At 46.0% G+C, this 14,426-nt stretch overlaps 1 protein-coding gene across 7 annotated transcripts; it reads right to left on the reverse strand.

Annotated features, from left to right (window-relative positions):
- Nucleotides 1-5,977: 5,977 nt before the first annotated feature.
- On the reverse strand, nucleotides 5,978-13,927 carry LOC106366662 (protein SENSITIVITY TO RED LIGHT REDUCED 1). 7 transcript variants are annotated; one of them, XM_048768969.1, is made up of 2 exons: nucleotides 13,720-13,927; nucleotides 5,978-8,282 (listed from the first exon to the last, which is right to left on the reverse strand). In XM_048768969.1, the coding sequence occupies exon 2, from the start codon at nucleotides 7,980-7,982 to the stop codon at nucleotides 6,099-6,101; it is 1,884 nt and encodes a 627-aa protein (XP_048624926.1). In that variant the 5' UTR covers nucleotides 7,983-8,282; nucleotides 13,720-13,927; the 3' UTR covers nucleotides 5,978-6,098. The 7 variants fall into 7 exon arrangements, with proteins under 7 accessions (XP_048624926.1, XP_048624927.1, XP_013661774.1 ...); XM_048768970.1 differs by having other exon boundaries at nucleotides 13,757-13,912; XM_013806320.3 differs by lacking the exon at nucleotides 5,978-8,282 and adding an exon at nucleotides 12,553-13,463 and having other exon boundaries at nucleotides 13,757-13,917.
- Between the last annotated feature and the right edge of the window lie 499 nt (nucleotides 13,928-14,426).

The following is a 14,426-nucleotide window of genomic DNA, read 5'->3' on the forward strand; positions in this document are numbered from 1 at the left end:
GGATCATCTCTTTCATCAAAGACAACGCCTCGACGTTCGCCTTGAAGACTTCCGACATGACGGGGATCGACCCCGCAGTTACCTCCCATGAACTGCACGTTGACCCGACGTTCAAACCCATCCGACAGAAGCGACGAAAACTCGGTCCAGAACGATCTAAAGCCGTAAACGAAGAAGTCGACAGGCTCCTCTACGCGGGTTTCATTACCGAAGTTCGATACCCCGAATGGTTGGCTAACCAGGTTGTCGTCAAAAAGAAAAACGGCAAATGGCGCATATGCGTTGACTTCACGGACCTAAACAAGGCATGCCCAAAGGACAGTTACCCACTCCCTCATATCGATCGTCTCGTCGAATCAACTGCTGGTAACGAACTCCTAACCTTCATGTACGCTTTCTCGGGATACAACCAGATCTTGATGCATCCCGACGATCGCGAGAAGACAGCATTCATCACCGACAGAGGGACCTACTGCTACAAGGTGATGCCCTTTGGACTAAAGAACGCCGGCGCGACTTATCAGCGACTCGTCAACCGAATGTTCGCCGATCAGCTTGGCAACACCATGGAAGTATACATCGACGATATGTTAGTCAAATCGCTCAAGGCTGACGATCACCTAAACAACTTACGCGACTGCTTCAAGATCTTGAACGACTATGGGATGAAGCTCAACCCGGCCAAATGTACATTCGGTGTCACTTCGGGAGAATTCCTCGGCTACATTGTCACTCAACGAGGAATCGAAGCTAACCCCAAGCAGATCTCGGCGATCCTCGACCTTCCAAGCCCAAAGAACAGCCGCGAAGTCCAGCGACTAACCGGACGCATAGCAGCTCTCAACAGGTTCATCTCGCGATCAACCGATAAGTGTCTTCCCTTCTACGAGATACTAAGGGGCAATAAGAGGTTCGTCTGGGATGAAAAGTGCGAGGAGGCGTTCAATCAACTCAAGCATTACCTCACAACCCCCCCCCCCAGTACTATCGAAGCCAGAAGCCGGCGACACATTGTCCCTCTACATAGCCGTCACATCCTCCGCTGTCAGCAGCGTGCTCATTCGAGAAGATCGGGGAGAACAGAAACCAATCTTTTACACAAGTAAAAGGATGACCGAGCCGGAGACGAGATACCCAACACTCGAAAAGATGGCCTTAGCTGTCGTCACCTCGGCCAGGAAATTGCGACCCTACTTTCAGTCGCACACTATTGAAGTACTGTCCAATCAACCACTCCGAACGGTCATGCAGAATACTAACCACTCAGGACGGTTGACTAAATGGGCGATGGAACTAAGCGAACATGACATCGTGTACAAGAATCGCACATCAGCAAAGTCGCAGGTCCTTGCCGACTTCTTGATCGAGTTAACACCAGAGCTGGAGCAAGACCTTATCCTACCAAGTGTAAACTGGATCCTACACGTCGACGGTTCATCCACGAGTAAAGGGTCGGGAGCAGGAGTGCAACTGCAATCACCAACAGGAGAACTCATCCGGCAGTCATTCAGTTTTGGTTTTCCGGCGTCAAACAACGAAGCTGAGTACGAATCCCTCATCGCGGGGCTCCGTCTCGCCAAGGCAGTGAAAGCCAAAAGAATCAGCGCTTACTGCGACTCTCAACTTGTCGTAAGCCAGTACCTCGGCGATTACGACGTCCGCAACGACAGGATGGACGCCTACCTCAAACTCGTCCAAGACCTCACGCGAGACCTCGAGTTCTTCGAACTCACGAAGGTTCCTCGCGGAGAAAATGTCTGTGCCGACGCCCTCGCTGCTCTAGGAAGCAAGCTACACGATCAAGTCAAGAGGACAATCCCAATCCATAAAATCGAGAAACCGAGCATCGACACGAAGGCAGCGCAGACTGCGATTGCGATTGCAGCAGCGATTAGCGAAGCGATGGACATCGACGAAGCAGAACCTCCTTCGCAAGATGATCAGCCAACAGATTGGCGCAAGGAACTCATCGATTACCTCGCTGAAGGTTTATTGCCCGCCGAGAAATGGGATGCGCGGCGACTGAAGCGACGTAGCGCACACTACGTTGTCATGGACGGGGAACTACACCGATGGACCGCGACGAAGGTGCTACTCAAATGCATCTCCGGCGACGAAACGAGACTAGTCATGGCCGAAACACACGAAGGAGCAGCAGGCAATCACTCGGGCGGACGAGCTCTCGCATTAAAAGTAAAGAATCTCGGATTCTACTGGCCAACCATGAACGCCGACTGCGAGACATACGTGCGCAAGTGCGACAAATGCCAGCGTCACGCTTCCACCATACACAGCCCAACGGAGTTCCTTCATACCCTAACTGCTCCATACCCATTCATGCGATGGGGAATGGACATCATCGGTCCAATGCCGGCATCTCGCCAAAAGAAGTTCATCCTGGTCCTCACAGATTACTTCACCAAGTGGGTCGAAGCCGAAGCCTATGCCAGCATCACCGACAAGGAGGTGCAAAACATCGTCTGGAAGAACATAATCTGCCGACAAGGGCTCCCATACGGGATAATCACAGACAACGGTTCACAATTCATCTTGCATCATTTCAAGGGATTCTGCGACAGATGGCGAATACGACTAAACATGTCGACCCCGAGAAACCCGCAGAGTAATGGCCAAGCCGAGTCGACGAACAAGACCATCATCGACGGTCTGAAGAAACGACTCGACTTAAAGAAAGGTTGTTGGGCAGATGAACTAGACGGTGTCCTGTGGTCCCACAGAACAACTCCTCGTGGAGCGACGAAAATTACACCCTTCTCGATGGCCTACGGCATCGAGGCAATGGCTCCCGCAGAGGTAAATGTGACGAGTCTGCGCCGATCGCGACTGCCACAAAACACCGAACTCAACCGCGACATGCTGCTCGACGCACTCGACGACATCGAGGAAAAGCGCGACCAAGCATTACTCCGTATCCAGAACTACCAGCATCAAATCGAGAGCTACTACAACAAAAAGGTCAAATCGCGTCCTCTCGAAATAGACAACCTTGTCTTAAGAAAGGGCTTCGAAAACACCAAGGAGTGGAAAGCCGGCAAGCTCGGAGCCAACTGGGAAGGACCATACAAGATAGTCGAAGTCATCAAACCAGGAGTATACCGCCTCGAGACTTCAACAGGCGAAGCAATACCGAGAGCTTGGAACTCCAAACACCTCCGCCTCTTCCACCCTTAGTCGAGACGAACGCCGTACCGAGTAAATGCGCCACTAAGGCCACTTTTACTCGCTCTCTGCAAACGGCGAAAGAACGACCAACGGTCACGTTCTCCCTAAAAAAAAAAAAAAACCGAGTAAATGCGCCTCAAAGGCCACTTTTACTCGCAACCCAAGAACTACGAATGGCTTGATTCCCGCAAAGGGATACGTAGGCAGCCCAAACGAAAAGGGTCCAGCCGAAATAAAAAAAAAACGACAAACCCCCCCTCCCCGAGGAATCGATCTCCGAAGCAGACGATCACTTGAGCGATGCCTACACGAGCACGCCCCGGCTTCTCGAACAAGCGTATTGGTACTCGCATCCCACGTTGGATATGTCCTGATCAGACACGTATCCACGGGAGTCGACCGTGTCGCGATTCAAACCAACACGGCCGAGACAATGACTCTAATTCACCCTATAATTTACTAAGTAAGGTCTGGCCCGCCGAACGCTAGGAAATTACATTAGGATCGATTTGGAACCATCAACGTCGAAAAATCGCAATTAACAACGAAACTCAAATGACGAACGATCGCGAGTCAAAGAGAACGACCGAGACAAAGTCATGACGAGCTTAACACCACAACAATTCGATGTCTCGAATAATGTTTACACTAAACAAACAAAGTCACTTCGAATCTTGAGAAATCATGCATTTGATAGACAATTACGATAAACGATAAACAGTTTGATACGATTCGAAGAGTTGGAAATAAAAGAAGAAAAACAACAAAGTAGAAGCCTCAAAAGGCAAAAGTCTAAAAGCAACAACACAAGTCCTCCGGAACTGAAAAGAAACAACATATAAGAGAAGCTAGTCCTCCCGGCCGCTTTCACGATTGTTTAGGACGGAGAGCTCCGAAGCCCTGGCACTCGACTCACGAGCAGCCGGAGAAATACGCGCTTCGTCTGATCTCGGGATGATCTCTGGATCGGCCAAAGGGCCTTCAAGAAGAGGCGTCGGGTCTTCGCGCCGCGCTTCAGTCGGAGGAGTAGGCGGAACGTGAAGACTCGCTGCATTCTCCGCATCGATCAAGCCGGCGTTGGACCCATACGGATCGAGACTCGCCAAGATTCGAGCATCCATAAACTGAGAGTCCAATACGAGAGGAGAAAGTGTGAGATCTTCCTCGGGTATCTCACCCACCCTAAGCTTCTCGGCTTCCTGCTCGTATTTCTTTTCTTGCTCGGCAAATATCTCGATAGTAGCTTGCGAGATATCGCTCCCAGCCCTCTTCAAAGCCTCAAGCCATTTCCTGGTTCCGAAGGCTTGGCTATGAAGCAACAGGGCCTCCTCGTAGGGACCTCATCGCTCTTCTCGGGAGCGAATCCTAGCGAAGCGACGATTAACTTTCGCGGCCATCTCGGCCTCAACTCTTCCTCTTTCCCTCGTCACTTCCAGGATTCTGGAATCTCTAAGGCGCCTCATCTCTCCTTCATGAGATGCAGCGAGAGAAACCTTCTCGCTCTCAAGTCCGGCGTTCTTCCGCTCGAGCTCACGGATGACTCCTCGGGATGTCTCCAACTCGGCTTTGAGCTCGTCCCTTCGAACAATGATGCGAGCAACCATCCCGTTAAGCCTCTCGACGTCAACCCTCGATGCATTCAGCTGGCGAGCAGAAGCTTCCTCTCTATCCGCTTGCTCCTTCTTAGCCAGCTCGAGTTCGCCCAAAGCTCCCTTCAGGGCAGTGTCGTATTTATCAATCACGACGTTCATCGCGCTGTCCCCCTAAACAAACGAGGAGATGAAAATTGTAAAAAAAAAATTAATTAAGGAACGAAGCAAAAAAAAAGCGAGCCATTAACGAGCAGCTTGGCCCTCGCAGCTTCCTCGTATTCGCTCCCAAAGATGAGGTCCTTCACGGCGGGCAAAGGTTTCGCCCTCCCCCTTAGTTGGCGAAGGAACTCTCCGCACTTCTCAGGAACGTACACTAGAGGGGCCGGTCTCTCGTAGTGAAACGAAACCTTGTCCGGAAAGTTGACTCCGGGCACCCTCCTCAAGATAGCGGAGCCGCGAGAAGAAGTGCCGATCTGAGCGGCCCCTTCTCCAATGAGAGCCGGAGTTCCCTCGCGAGAAGACGCCAGAATAGGAGATCGCGCCTCGTCGCCAACATCGTCGTTAGGCCTCCTGATCAAAAGCGGCTACTCTCCGCTGTCCCCTTCAGAACCGTCCGGACGGGCGGCACTAAGAGGAGTTTCAGATTCCTCCCCTCCACCAACTTCCTCTGCATCGTTCCGTTCTCCCGAGATTTCAGCCTCAGAAGCCTCCTCTTCGGGTTGAAGTTCTTCTTCTTGGACATCGCCCTCCTCAATCTCAGCCGGTTCTTCGGGATTCTCCGACCGCTCGTCAACGGGCTTCTTTGTCCTCTTCTTCTTCTTCTTCTTCTTCTTCTTCTTCTGGGGTTCGCCAGAAGGAGGAACGTCGCTCGCCTCCTCGGCGCTCACCTCGACTTCCGAGCCGCCCCTCTTCCTTTTTTTACCCTTCCCTGCGTTTCTAGCATCGGAAGGGGGAATGATACGCCCAAAACGGGATCACTCTTTCGGTAAGGTTGATATGAACTCAGATCCGAGAGGATTGAGAACTGATGGATCGAGGGGTGACACTAAGGGTTGCAGAATAGCCCAAAGATACTACCAGACTTCGATCGTTGCCGGATCTGACGCACCGGTCCAACAAAAGAAGGATCGAAACTTGGAGATAACCTCACCAAGAAACTAAGAAGTGTTCTAAACAAAGAACAATGAGAGAAACTCATAAAAAAGGAAAAACAATCTGTTTTATTTCGTGGCTCTAAGGCCTTATTTATAGGATTACAAGTTGTAGAGATCCAAAGAAAAATGTGCTAAAAACAAGACATTGGAAATAGAAACAAAGACTTGACTAAATAAAGTCTTTGACTGAAACTTGGAATATCTCTTCATATAGCCACGACCAAGACTTTGAAAAGTGAAGAATATGCTCATGATATGGTCCAAGACATGTCCCATTGAGGCCTGGTCGAAATCCATCTTTTCCCTTAGCCAATATTTTATCGGTTTCTCCATTTGGTCCAAACAAGCTCGTTTTTGAATCTTTTTGAAAACCATCAAGCCCAATGCTTTCTTGAACATTTAGAACATGAATAATAACCTTTTTCATGATTGAATTGACCGTTGGTTCATCAGAAAGAAGGTTAGCCATTTCGAGCTTCTCGGGTGGTCTGAATTCGCGAGAACTGAAGATCACCTGATTTGTAAATAGCATAACTATCACATATGAACTCCGTTTGATCTGATTCTTCTTCAAGGAGCTCCGTAATTGAGTTGAGAACATTCTCCAAGTGATTTTATGCGTAGAAGCCTCGTGGTTTGGAAGATATGAGTCAAACAATGAACATATATCTTTACTGCTTTCCATGATCAAGTCATGCATGTCTGTTTTGCCCGGTGCGCTACCCCACGGCACATCATTTCCTCCCTCTTGAAAAGGATTTGACCTCAAATCCATTTCACCTCTATCAAAAGGAAATGAATAAGAGAAAACGAATTTTAAAATCATATAAAATTCAATGAAGGAAAAGTATGGACAGAAACTTCCTTGGAGTTTTGGACTTGTTTTCCTCAAGTACTTCCAGTTCCATGTCCCTGATACATAAGAACTTTGGCGTTCACCAGTGTTTTCTCTCCTTGGGAACTGATCATATTTATCCTGTACTTTCAAAACAACTAGGAAAACCACATCAAATCTGCGAGAGAAATAATCAAAGAGTTTCTCTATCCTTAGGACATCAAGAACATGATCCAAGCTCTTAGGATAATCATCAAAGAATGTGTTGTAAACCAAGATGACATCAAAGCTCAAGACAACACAATTTTCAAACATTGGTTTCAAATTATGCCAAGGTTTATCAGTTTCAACACACAAGTTATCAAGCTTCAAAACAGAATCAAAAATAAAATCGGTTTCAGCTCTATGTGATTTTTGTTTCAGCAACTTCTTAACCAAAAATTCGTCCAAGGCACAAGTGGATGCAAATAAATTACCAGTGATCAGTTCATGTCTATAAGGGCTCAGATTAAAGTCATTTTCTTTGAAGACAAATGAATCAAACGATTTTCTAGCACAAAAATCAGACTGTTGCAAATCAAGCTCAAATGACTTTTCAAGATGATCAAAACTTTTGCTATGTTTCAAAAACTGATCAAGACTCAAAACAAATCCAAAATGGATGTCATTGCCATTTTGAAAACGTTTTTGATCAAGAATTCCGTCAAGTTCAAATTTCTCAGAAGAATGAATCATGTTATCAAAAATAGAATTTGAAACACAAAATTCTTTAACTTTGTCAAAACCAAAACGATTTACAATAGGAGAACTGATCTTAACAAAAATTTCAGGCAGAGAATTAAGTAAATAAAGTTTCTCACAGTGCTCTTTAGGCAAAGGCGTAGAAGTTGTGCCTGGATCAAAGCAAAGATGTTTCTCTATGATGATGGATGATGTGCTTGGTGCTTCCTCATCAAAGATTGGATCAAGCTCGTCTTCTTCATCAAAGATGGGACTAAGATCATTGTCCAAGGGTCTCCTAGTCTCAAGACGTGGTCCTTGATGTTGGTAGTTCAATGGTTCTTCCTCAAAAACCTGTGAAACTAGAACAAGACTACTCGGATGCTCCGGTTCAAAACAGGTTAGTCCATTAGTCTCTTCATTATCAATATCAAACATAAGATCAGGTTTTGGAGAAGGAAGATCACATTCATCCTCACAAGTGATCCAACTTTCCATTAGCTCTTCATCATACTTATCAAAAATTGGTAAAGAATCTGAAAAATCTTTTAGATCTTCAAGGTTGTTTTCAGATTTATCTTTGGGTTTTTCACTGATGAAAATTGATGGCTCAGCTACTGAGGCACGTGTGGATGTGCTCTTCTTTTGGCTCTTGCTGACGTCCTTGAGGGCTTTGTCCACACCCTTCACAAAGTTATCACAAAATTGTTGGACATCAAACTGAAAATGTTTCCGTTTTGGATCAGCCACATCTTTGGAGGTATTGACATGCTCTTTGCTCCACCGGTTTGGTTTTTCCTGCACATCAACAAACTCATCAAAAGTATTCAAAGCATATTTAAAGGCGGTTTGAGAGACAGAAAGTCGTGGGTGCTTCTCCTTATTACTTTTCCTTTGGAGACCAAACATCATAACCTGAAAATTCTCAACAAAAAAGTTAGATAAAAATTCTCACGCTCTCTCAAGTGTTTAATCTCACCCACTCAAATGTTTCTCTCAGATTTTATGGTAATCACTCAAGTTTCTTCTCAAGGTTCTAAGAGAACAAATCAAGAATCCCAATGGGTAGATCCAAAGCAAACAAAGGGTTTTTCTCAAGATAGATAGATAAGAGATTTTTGATTTTTTGAAATCCGTTTTAACCACCTCAAAGGCTGGATTTCTCCTCAGTCAGCAGGCTTTCTCTTCCACCACCAATCCACAAAACAAACTTTGAACTTTTTCTATTTTTTTTTTTTTTTTTTTTTGAATCAAATCGTAAATTTTTTATTTTATTTTATAAGTGGATGGTAATGAGGGGCCCGGATTCAAGAAGGGTAGAAGAAGAAATGTTTGAAGAAGATGGAGAGATGAGAAGATGGAATGATAATAGAGTTACCTGAAGAGTGGCTCTGATACCACTTGATACGCCCAAAACGGGATCACTCTTTCGGTAAGGTTGATATGAACTCAGATCCGAGAGGATTGAGAACTGATGGATCGAGGGGTGACACTAAGGGTTGCGGAATAGCCCAAAGATACTACCAGACTTCGATCGTTGCCGGATGTGACGCACCGGTCCAACAAAAGAAGGATCGAAACTTGGAGATAACCTCACCAAGAAACTAAGAAGTGTTCTAAACAAAGAACAATGAGAGAAACTCATAAAAAAGGAAAAACAATCTGTTTTATTTCGTGGCTCTAAGGCCTTATTTATAGGATTACAAGTTGTAGAGATCCAAAGAAAAATGTGCTAAAAACAAGACATTGGAAATAGAAACAAAGACTTGACTAAATAAAATCTTTGACTGAAACTTGGAATACCTCTTCATATAGCCACGACCAAGACTTTGAAAAGTGAAGAATATGCTCCTGATATGGTCCAAGACATGTCCCAATGAGGCCTGGTCGAAATCCATCTTTTCCTTTAGCCAATATTTTATCGGTTTCTCCATTTGGTCCAAACAAGCTCGTTTTTGAATCTTTTTGAAAACCATCAAGCCCAATGCTTTCTTGAACATTTATAACATGAATAATAACCTTTTTCATGATTGAATTGACCGTTGGTTCATCAGAAAGAAGGTTAGCCATTTCGAGCTTCTCGGGTGGTCTGAATTCGCGAGAACTGAAGATCACCTGATTTGTAAATAGCATAACTATCACATATGAACTCCGTTTGATCTGATTCTTCTTCAAGGAGCTCCGTAATTGAGTTGAGAACATTCTCCAAGTGATTTTATGCGTAGAAGCCTCGTGGTTTGGAAGATATGAGTCAAACAATGAACATATATCTTTACTGCTTTCCATGATCAAGTCATGCATGTCTGTTTTGCCCGGTGCACTACCCCACGGCACATCAGGGAACCCCACCAGCGCGAGGAACCGCCGTCGAGGGTCCTTCCCCGCTGGCCAGCCCCAGCTGGGCGGCTAATATCGCGCTCAAATCAGGAAGAGTTCCCATCCTCTTTGCTTCAGAAACTTGCTTGTGGATGTCCTTCGGGAAGATGTCTAGTCTCTTGGTGCGAATAGGAAGAACGGTCGGAAGATCAGATCTCCACTTTCCTGAAAACATAAGGCAGAAAGGTCAGGACGCGACAAGTAAACTTTGCGATCGAAAGAATAACCAGAAACGGCGAGAGAACGCACTTCGAGAGATCCGGTCCTTAAGCTCGCAAATCCTCTCAACGGAAATTTCGGACCAACGGTAAATTCGAAGCAAAGCGACGGCTCGAACGCTCTTCAGGAAATCCTCCGGATAAACTGGAGACGTAGGATGGCCAACTGCGAGCACAGCAAAAAAAAAGGGAAGTTTCGTTAAGATCGACAAACTCAGACGTAGCTCGCGACAAGATATTCTACCACAAGAACGGTTCCATAGAACCCGATAGCCCTCTCGAGGGGGCTCCTCGAAAGCCGAGTCGTCGGACTTGAGGAAGAAATAAGAGCGCTGCCAATTCTGCGTCTTGTTTGGATGACCGGCGCACACATTGCAGTTTGGTCGCATCTTCACCGAATAGGTTCCGTCCTTCATGTCGGTTATCGAGGTCATCTCCTCGAACGATCTGACGCTCATCGGCATGTCGATCTGCTCCGCAAGAACTGATAAAGTGACGGCCAGTCGCAGCGAGCCGTTCAATAACTGACTGATCGCGAGATCTCGCTGCCTAGCGTACGCGGTGATCAGTCGCGGGATGGGGAACCAACAGCGAGTGTCATCCTGGAAATAGGACTCGTAAACCGTCTGGTATCCGATCGGAGAAGACCAAGGCCTTTGCTCTTTCGTAGGAATGAGGAAGGTCACGCCTGTAGCGTTCGCGGCCCGAAGAACCCTCTTCACGCTCCTCGGGGTCGACTTAGTCTCGTCCACGCCGTCCCAATCTTGACCAGCCACGAAAGCAGGACGCAATAAGTCAGGGTGCAGTCGTGAAGCTCCCCGAAAATCCCTTCGGGATAGAAGGTCGTCGGAAACAACTCGGCTTCAGAACCGTCATCTTCCGAAGGAACGTCTTCCACTGCACGAGCTCTCAAGGTAATCGAGTCAACGGGCACCGCCCCGCTCTGTCCATCTCTCGCACACTCCGTCGTGTCCCTCACAGCGACGTTCTCACTTCCTTCTCTCGCAAGCCTCGTCGCATCTGCGACTAAAAGCCTCTGGGAGCGAGACAAATTGACTGTATCCATCATCGCCGTACGATGAGCCGATTCGAGTTCCCCGGTGCAACCGCCGTCAGGATTCCTAGCCGGAGCCGACGTCGCCGCAACTGATTTCCCCTTCTGCTGCCTCGATAGTCTCTGAACTGACGACATGGTGGGGCAAGATGGCGAAGAATGCGTCAAAAGAAGGCTATAACACTTAGAGAGATAAGGAAAGAAGAGAGAAAGTACCTTTGATCGCGGAGGAGAACTTGAAGAAATGAGAGGGGGTCTGTGTATTTATAAGGAAAAGAGAGGGTGGGGGAAACTCCAGGCGCTATCATTAGGTCTATTCAGGCCTAAACGGGCCTCGAAATCCACCCTAAAAACCCAGCGGACCCTCGCGACGATTCCGCTTCCCGACATATTATGGAAGGAAGAGAAGGGGGGAAAACTCGAGGCGTCATTAAATTCAAATGGGCCCGTTTGGGCCTCGAAACTCTCCCAAATGTCCAGCAGACCCTCGCGACGTTTCAGCTTCTCGTCTAAATCAGATGTCGGTCATCTTAAAATCAGAATAAACCAACGGTTAATCTAGACACGTCAGTCGGGACCCGAATATCCGTGACTAATCGATCTCAAGCGGAAATATCCCAGAACCTTCCCTGCGACACAACGACCAAAGGGAGCGATGAAGCTTCTCCTGCTCGCCTCCGAGAGAACGACGCCGTGCGACTCATCGACCAATCGCTCCAACCTTCCGACAGGCCTTCTATTCCCTCAAGCCTTCAAACCTTAGAATCCATCACGAGCCAGAAAGTACTTCGCTCGCTAATGGACTGGGGGGGACTTACTGTAGAGGATGGATTTGACCACCCCACAAGGCCCGAAGAATAGAAAGGCCTGGCCCGTACTAGGAAGAGCGACGGCTCGATCGGTCGGCTTAAGAGTCAGGTCCTTCGGCTTGACTCTTGAGTACTTTTAGTCGATCATCATCAACTGAAGTATGCCCGGCCCAGCGGCTGCTCGGGCGTCTACGGGCTTCTCGGCCCAGCAAAGGAGGCCCACCGAGATGGCGTAAATTAGGTCAAGGACGAAACATCAGGACATCTATATAAGGGAAAGGAGAAACAACGAGAGGAGGATCCGAAATCAGCAACTAACACTTGGCGGCTAGATTAGGGTTTTCACATTTCTTCATCTCGCCGCTAGTTGTACCTTTCCGATAGCTCATCGAGCCACCGGCTTCCTTTCTATCGCATTCTCTCCGATTCTCTTGTAACCGACTGAACGTTCGCCCGACCGTAAATAAGACGTCTTTGTTAAACCCACATCTTCTTTATTACCGTTTTCCGATCAAACAATAGTCACCAGAAACAAAAATTCAAGACCCAGGATATCAACTTGCTGTGAAAACTTGCCGTTTGCTCACAACAATAGAGTGAAACAAATAAACAACTTCAAATGGTTTGTCCCTTTCCTTATGGCTAAAATTATGCAGAACAATAAAAAATGTGAAAACAATGATCTATGATCCCACTGAAACCAACAATGGCAGATCGGAATCTAAACCAGAACTGAAAAAATGCCAGCTTGAATCATGAAACGCTGGAAAATAATCATCTGAAACCGTCTCAATAGCAAACTCACTAGTGATTTTTCGTGCAGCTATGATCCGTTTAGTGGCACGGATGACTTCCGGATCAACAGTCACTTGCTCCTCGTACATCTGAAAGCTATTCCCAAACAACGCGATTCTGCACAATCGATCCATTCTCCAGTTTGCTTGCAATAGATTGTTGTACAGATTGGCCTCACAGTGCGGCATGAAGAAAAGAGTAGGCTTCAAAGCTTCCCTGCGAGCTTGCTCGTTCACAGACAGAACCATGCATCCCATAGATTCTAGGACACTAGATTCAGTCGCCGAGAGGACAGGATCGAATACTTCTATGTTACCAACCCAATCAAACTCTCTCTTCATCAAAATCGCAATGCTCAGCTGAAACCTCGGAGATTCATAAGCTTCGATGCTTCCTATACCATACACCACCATCTGAAGCTGTGTTTCAGTGCCTAACACGAGGCGAAACTGGTCTGAAACCTCTGGAGACTTGAGCTGTTCTATTAAAGCAGTGTAGAACTTTGAGCTCTCGATTTTGTTGATGGAGATTTCCATCTTCTTCTTTAATCTCGCTTGCCTCTGCGGATCAACTTCAAGATCATCAGACTTCCATGGTTTCTCTTCTTCTTCTTCATGAACCTTAGGTTTTGGTTTTCTTCTCCCTTGTCTTCTTTTACTAGGTAAGACCACTGTCCACTCACCATCACTACTTACGTTTTTAACGGGTGCCCCCATAAGAAAATGACCTAATGACACAGGCCTTTAAAATTAGGGTTTATACTCGATGCAATGATTCTATAACTGGGTTTCGTCGCTACCTAAACATCACAACATAATTTCGATTCAAAACATAAGATCTACTATTATATAATGAAGAGTCTAAGTGAAGCTCCTACCATAGAGCTGGATCAAATACATATATCAATCGCTTTGCACAGATCCGGTTTATCTACTTTGAGATCGATAAAATAGAGCCTTGGAAGGAACATCACTGAAACTTACAATCAGAAACGAAACCAGAAGAGGATGATCGAGTAACCTTTCTTGCGGTACAGGAGAAGACGAAGATTAACGCTTGGAATGTGAAGCAACCGAGTGGACTCAGTGAGACATCGGGGTTGTGTTTCGTCCGACCGAGACCTCAAACCTGCATCGATATGAAACCAGCGTAGCGTGATTGGTACAGGAAAATAAGGAAACAGACCATGGGCTGGAGGGAAAGTTATTGTTGCCTATGTACCGGCCCATTAAGTAAAAGACTAGACGACATTTGGCGAAAGTCGAATTATGCCGGTATTTATTACATGAATAACATATTTAAGTTGATCAAAAAAAAAAAAAAACATTGTCAGAAATAAGCCTATGCATTTTACCCGAAAATTATAAAATACATATTCAGTTTGGATCATGGTTTAAGTTTTGTAGAGCTGGACAAAATATCTGTAAATTTTTATTTGATTTGTTATTTATATCGATTCGAACCAAAAAAATTGGATATTTATAAACTTCCGATTTATTTTTATATTTTGGATTTCTTATTTATTTTTATTTTATTTATTAAAAAAAATTGGATATCCGGTTAAAACTAAAAAAAATTGGATATCCGAGACACTGAATATCCAAATCACTATAGATCAAATCAAATCAGATAATTGATAATTCACACAAAACGTATCATATCACGAATTTCTCAAAAATTTGAATATTTG

The sequence above is a fragment of the Brassica napus genome, chromosome C9, assembly GCF_020379485.1.
Source record: "Brassica napus cultivar Da-Ae chromosome C9, Da-Ae, whole genome shotgun sequence".
Lineage (NCBI taxonomy): Eukaryota > Viridiplantae > Streptophyta > Magnoliopsida > Brassicales > Brassicaceae > Brassica > Brassica napus.

Bases quoted from the DNA above. Each gene is read 5' to 3' on its own strand.
- LOC106366662 (XM_048768969.1), bottom strand. From the start codon at position 7,982: ATGGAAAGTTGGATCACTTGTGAGGATGAATGTGATCTTCCTTCTCCA.